General features: G+C 52.1%; 1 protein-coding gene across 1 annotated transcript; it reads left to right on the top strand.

Annotated features, from left to right (window-relative positions):
• The first annotated feature begins 1,745 nt into the window (after positions 1-1,745).
• Positions 1,746-4,933, top strand: Hoxc11 (homeobox C11). Its single transcript, XM_032890925.1, has 2 exons — positions 1,746-2,427; positions 3,697-4,933. Exons 1-2 carry the CDS (start codon positions 1,746-1,748, stop codon positions 3,927-3,929), a joined length of 915 nt encoding a protein of 304 aa, XP_032746816.1. The 3' UTR covers positions 3,930-4,933.
• The last annotated feature ends 1,289 nt before the right edge of the window (positions 4,934-6,222 follow it).

The raw sequence follows: 6,222 nt of genomic DNA, 5'->3' as shown, positions 1-6,222 counted from the left end.
GATTCCACCAAAGTGTTGTGGTAAAAGCTGAGTAAATTTGGGCAGGTAGAAGAGTTGAGGGGAAATGGATTTGAGGGGCTATATTTAGAAATAAACTAGCCATTTCTTTCTTTCCTGTCTGATTGAGGGTTTCGGTGCTTCATCCTTCAACAAAGAAAATCAAATCAAATACACTTTAAAGAGGAAAACCAATCTGAAGGCAGCTCCGAGCGTGGGGGAATGGTTTAGACTACCTTTGGTTTTGTCTAAGAGTACAGGGTTGGGTTATTAGAGGTTTCCCCCTTTCTAACACATTATGTCCTGACAGCTCCTTCTTAGGACCAAGGTTACTGCTGCTTTTGGCTTGTGCCAGGTGTCATGGCATCATGAATCCAGCCCAGAACATTCCCATAAAGTTATATTCAGATGCCCAGATGTGTGCTGTAATGGCCAAAGGGTTTGAAGACTTAAGGAATCATTGAGTATTCCCCCTTGGACACAGCAGTCCAGGAAAGAGGCTTATACACTTGGAAGAGGGCAGGGTTGGACCGAGACATAGAGAGGAAGCAAGAAAAAAGAAGTAGTGAAGGAGGTTGGGGACTTCAGGCCCCACCCTGCCTACTTCTCGATTGGTATTAGAGATAGACTCCTAGCCTTTCTACCCACCTAAGCTCCCCAAATGTAGTTCTCTTAGCATTCATCCTGCCTGGACCTTGTTGCCAGGTTTCTTTTCAACTGAAGCCGAGCTCCCAACCCGAAGGCCCCCAGATAGAGAAGATACATGATTCTCATTCTAAATCTTTTTCTTTGGGGTTTGGGATTTTAAAATCCACAGTGAATGTAGCTTTCTGCACATTGATTGACAATAAAGGCAGGCATGAAATATTCACCCAGGGCCACTCTCTCATACTAAATATTTAACACAACATTAGAGAAGGTTTTTCCCAGACTTTGCCAGGCACCGGCTGGGCGGCTGGCGCACTGCTCACCACTGGTTTATGACTAATAGGAGTCCCTAGCCAGCGGCAGCACAGCAAGCTTGACAAAGTTGGGACACTGGCTCATAGCTGGGCTGCCTCACCTTTAGGAAACTTCAGATACTCTTCCTGGGAACCTGTCCTGTAAGGGAGCTCACCCGATACCGGCCAGGAAAATAATATAAAGACTTTTTGTGAGCAAGCTCTGATTCTTCAGGTAGAGGGGTAAGATTCCCTGAGACTTGAGGGGAAGCATCCAATATTTCTGGGGAAATCAGGTAGGAAAAGGTCCTTTCTCTTATCCACAACCTCTCATAAGAAAGGGACCAAGACCCCTAAACGGGAAACCCTTCTCCTTCCCCTAGTCCTAAGGGGAAAAGAGCAGCAGCTAAAGAAAAAAATACAATTACCCCCTCCCAGCCACCGCCCCCGCCCATCCCACCGCCCACCCCACCCCAACCCTCTCTCTCTCTCCTCCTTTGCTCGCTCTGTGGAATGGAGAGGAGGGGAGTGACGAGAGAAAAACGAATACAAATCTGCAATTGATTTTCATAATGTTTCTGCGGTGTTTGCAAACCAATCGCCTGAACGTCCCCGATCTTACCTAAGAGAGAACCCCTCCTACGTCTGCGAAGTGCTCCGAACTGATATATGACAATATCTACTTTGGATCACGTGCTCGGGGAGAGAGACTAAGACGGATAACGCGTCATCTCGCCTTCCCAAAATTTCCCCCCTCGCTAGATCGGGTCCAAAACCTCCAGCCGGAGGAGGCAGGAGAAGAGAACGATGTTTAACTCGGTCAACCTGGGCAACTTCTGCTCGCCTTCGCGCAAGGAGAGGGGCGCTGACTTCGGCGAGCGAGGGAGCTGCACCTCCAACCTCTATCTGCCCAGTTGCACTTACTACGTGCCCGAGTTCTCCACCGTCTCCTCCTTCCTGCCCCAGGCCCCCTCTCGTCAGATTTCTTATCCCTACTCAGCCCAAGTGCCCCCGGTCCGGGAGGTCTCCTACGGCCTGGAACCGTCCGGGAAGTGGCACCATCGGAACAGCTACTCGTCTTGTTATGCGGCGGCCGACGAGCTTATGCACCGGGAGTGCCTGCCTCCTTCCACAGTCACTGAGATCCTCATGAAAAATGAAGGCTCCTACGGCGGCCACCACCACCCCAGCGCCCCGCACGCGGCCCCCGCCGGTTTCTACTCCTCAGTGAACAAGAACAGCGTCTTGCCCCAAGCCTTCGACCGCTTCTTCGACAACGCCTACTGCGGTGGCGGAGATGCGCCCGCCGAGCCCCCCTGCTCCGGCAAGGGCGAGGCCAAGGGGGAGCCTGAGGCGCCCCCCGCCTCGGGACTTGCGTCCCGGGCAGAGGCCGGTGCTGAGGCCGAGGCCGAGGAGGAGAACACGAATCCCAGCTCGTCCGGTTCTTCCCATTCGGCGACCAAGGAGCCGGCCAAGGGAGCCGCCCCCAGTAGGTAGCAGCGGCCGGGAACCCGAGGGCAGCGAGGGAGGGAGCGGAGAGGGAGGGCTGGAGTAGAGGGGGGGGCAGGGGAGCGCGGACAGTCTCGTGTTTTGGGTCAGTCCGATTTTATGTGGAGTTTTATAAGCATTCAAAGGATTTTATTATAACCTACAAAGCCCTCTCTCCCAACGACTCGACTTTTTACGATGGAGAAGGGGTGGGGAGGGAGGGAAAGGGGCTCTTTGGAAAAGCCGGGTGAGCCCCCCTCCTCCGTTATCTCCCTCGGTCTGTGAAATTTTTAAAAGTGCCACCATTGCGGGCGATATTAACTTTGATCGTGAACTTAGAGGAGCGTTTAAGAAAGGATGGGGAGTCGGGCTGCTGGGGGGGTGGGAGGGAGGGGAGGGGTGGAGGGGGAGAAAGGGGAGGGCGAGGGACAGACTGGGAGAAATCCAGAGAAGGGGAGAGGTAAGGGACAGACGCGACGCGGCAGAACTGGAGTCCAGAGAAGCTCTTCAAGGCCGCTCCGCTTCTTTTTAAAACGACTTTTAAAAAATGTTCATATTACGTATTCGCGGGTCTTTGAGAAGAAACCCGGACAAGCCAGGGTTTGGTGGTGACAGGAGAGAAGGGAAAGGATCCGGGCTCTCTTGCGCTTCAGGCGAGGGTGGCGATGGCTCTCCGGGGTCTGAGGCCTCTGGGTAGGCCCAGCCTGGTTGTGTACAAGGCAGGGCTGGCAGGGCAGGCAGATGGCGGGGTGTCCCGGGGCGCCAGGGCACCGCAGGAGGCTCGTGGGTGTCCAGCTACCTCTACTGGCTAGTTTCCTCCAGGATTCCTCACTGCTCTCGCCTGATCTTACTCCTTTGCGCCGATTCTCCGCGGTTCCCTCCGATTTCTGGAGGAAGGGATCCTGGATTTGAGAAGCATTAGGAGGGTGGCTTGGAAAGGGCAAGGGCAGCGACCAGGAGCAGACAGGGCGCCCCAGGGAAAGCACGTGGCCCGGGCAGGTTTTCCTCTACTCGCAGACCCTGTCAGCTAGGGCTCTGGCCTGAGGGGCAGGGGGAACTTGGTTCTCAGTGAACCTGGCAGTGGGATCCGGGCTTGCCCCAGCGCAGTGGAGACGGAAGAAGAGGCGCCGGTCTTAGAGGGAGGGTTGCCCGGCGGCGGGACTGGGAGCTGTGCGGCTGAGCTTTCAGCGGCCCGGGTTGGCTGGGGTCGCCCGGGGTCTCACGTGTCTCTCTCCCCTCTCCTCGCACTTGCCCCTTCCCCTCCCTCCAGACGCCCCCCGAACCCGCAAGAAGCGCTGCCCTTATTCGAAATTCCAGATCCGGGAACTGGAGCGAGAGTTTTTCTTCAACGTGTACATCAACAAAGAGAAGCGGCTGCAGCTGTCCCGCATGCTGAACCTGACAGACCGACAAGTGAAAATTTGGTTTCAGAACAGAAGAATGAAAGAAAAAAAACTGAGCAGAGACCGGCTGCAGTATTTTTCAGGAAATCCGCTGCTGTAACTGCAGACCTGACCCTTTGGGGTGGGAGGGAGGGAAAGCGGGAAATTTATTTTATTTTATTTTATTTTTAATTTTCTAACTCGTCTTTTTTTTTCCGCGGGTGGAAAACTGGACTGTGGCCAGGGCTGGCCCCCCACTGCCGTTACTGGCACTTCCTTCTAGAACTTCCTTGGCCTCGAGTCTAATTCACTGTAGGGGACAGAGACCCGGCCTGGAAAAAGGGGTGAGGGAAGTGTCTGACCCGTGGTTAGTGGACCCCGTTGGCGCCAAGGCCCCAAGACTGTTTATTTAAAAGAAAATACACCTTGCAACAAAACCTTGCTGCTCCGATTCGGTGAGAGGAGGGGCGGGCACAGTGGGCGCCAGAGCCGAACAATCCTTGAACTCGAGCTTTCCCTAGCCCAAGTGAAAAGATCCACTGAGCCACCTTGTCTGCGAGACCTCCCAGGCTCCCCGCCCCCACCCCACCTTGCCCCTCGGTTAGGGGCCAGCTAAATGTGATCCTGCCTTGCTGTGAAATTCCTGTACGTTTGACCTGGTGTTAGGTGTGCAAAGTCCAAATCCTACCTCCGTCTGCGCCTGGCCCCGCCTGAGCCTAGCTGTTCTCACCCTAAATATGTAGACCCTTCTTCTGAAAACTCCTACCTGGTGCGTTGAGTTGTCTGAACCTTTCCCTAGGAAGTGTCTTGCCCCCACCCCTGAGAATTTATTGCTAGTCTACGCAGTTCTTACCTCTTTTAAAAAGAAACAGGATTGAGGTAGAAGGGGTATGGGAAGATGGGGTTGGACGCCTCCCTCTAGCTGGGGTCTGCGTTTATGTAAATATTTTTCATAAGCCTCTCTACCTGGAGAGGAAGGGGGAGGTTGAGCTGGAGTGAGATTCTAATCACCCATCCATGTGCGTGAGTGCGTGTGTATGTGTGCAATCCCCACCCTACTTCTGTCTCTGAGGGATTGTGTGAATTTTTTTGGTGGTAAATAAAGATATTTCATTCTGTTCAATATTATGATTTTATTTGACCTTTTTATTAACCCCTCTCCTCTTAAAACCCCCCTGTGTTCCCAAGACAGCAGAGGTGGTGGTGGTAGTGGTGATGGTGGTGGTGTTGGTGGTGGTAGTGGTGATGGGGGAGGAGGAGGAGGAGGAGGAGGAGGAGGAGGAGGAGGAGAGGAGGAGACAGCAACAATTGGATTGAGAGAGCCTGCTGCTGGAAAAAAACCGGCCTTCTGAGGTGAGGCAGGCCAGTACCAGGGGGACACTGGCGCTCAGCTCCAAAGGCAGGGGCAGCCTAAGGCTGCTCCAGCTCTGAAGGCCATTCTATGCTTAGTCCTAAACTCCTTTTTTTTCTCATGTGCAACTCAAGCTGCATTCAAATGCCCAGCAATGCTTCCTCTTTAAGTACAGGTTTGTTGTGGAGTTAATTGTAACCATCATCAAATTTAAATTTATAGGAATTTTCTTGGCTCCACTACCCTCCTGCCAGATGTCTCCCTCTGGTCACAGTCAAATATGTAGAGCTGAGGGTATGTCTCCCTTCTCTCTCTCTCTCTCTCTCTCTCTCTCTCTCTCTCTCTCTCTCTCTCTTCTCGGGTGTCTTAGAATTTTAATATACAATTTTAAAGGAAGGAGGGAGAAGAGGCCAAACCAACCCTCTCCTGTCTTCTTCACAGCCTCTAGGGGTGGGAAAATGGGGCCCATCCCCTTCCCCTTTGGCCCAAATGGTCAGGCTTCTCCAGACAGAACCAGACACCTAGGCTGGGGCCACCCTGACTTTTATATGTTGGCTGTTTCAGAATAAAAAGCTCCAGAGATGTGTTTTGTAGGGATTAGTAAAGAGGGCATCAGGAAAGGAGGTGACCTATGGGACAACCTTCATACTAGTCTATATTTGCTGCATGTGTTTCTTCAGAGGAAAGTTAACTAATGCTTTCAGTTCTTTGAAAAAGAACACTCATCTATCTTTTTTAAAAATTTGCTATTTTGGGGTAAGAGGCTTAGGACCACTTCTCTTATTTCCCTTCTGTCTTTCTGACCTTATGGGATTCCAAGATAATATTCTCTTCCATGCTTCTTTGTTGGATGGAGGGGAGAAAAGCACCCTGGGTCTCAAGTATAATGATCACTCCCTGTTTTGATGACTGAGATTCCTGCAGCTTAGATAACTGAATCTCTGATTTGCAACTGTGTGTCTCTTTGAGATTTGTCAACTTCGGAGTATTGTGGTTCACAAGCTTTCCTGTGCTCACAAACATTGTATCATTCAAGGCAGTGTCTTTATGTGTGTTCATGAGG

This window comes from Rattus rattus, chromosome 1 (genome assembly GCF_011064425.1).
Source record: "Rattus rattus isolate New Zealand chromosome 1, Rrattus_CSIRO_v1, whole genome shotgun sequence".
Taxonomy (NCBI): Eukaryota; Metazoa; Chordata; class Mammalia; order Rodentia; family Muridae; genus Rattus; species Rattus rattus.
The sequence above is the reverse complement of the archived record's forward strand: the minus strand, read 5'-3'. Positions and strand labels throughout refer to the sequence as shown.

Bases quoted from the DNA above. Each gene is read 5' to 3' on its own strand.
- Hoxc11 (XM_032890925.1), top strand. From the start codon at position 1,746: ATGTTTAACTCGGTCAACCTGGGCAACTTCTGCTCGCCTTCGCGCAAG. The intron at 2,428-3,696 runs GTAGGTAGCAGC...CCCTCCCTCCAG, and splicing joins GGCCAAGGGAGCCGCCCCCA to ACGCCCCCCGAACCCGCAAG.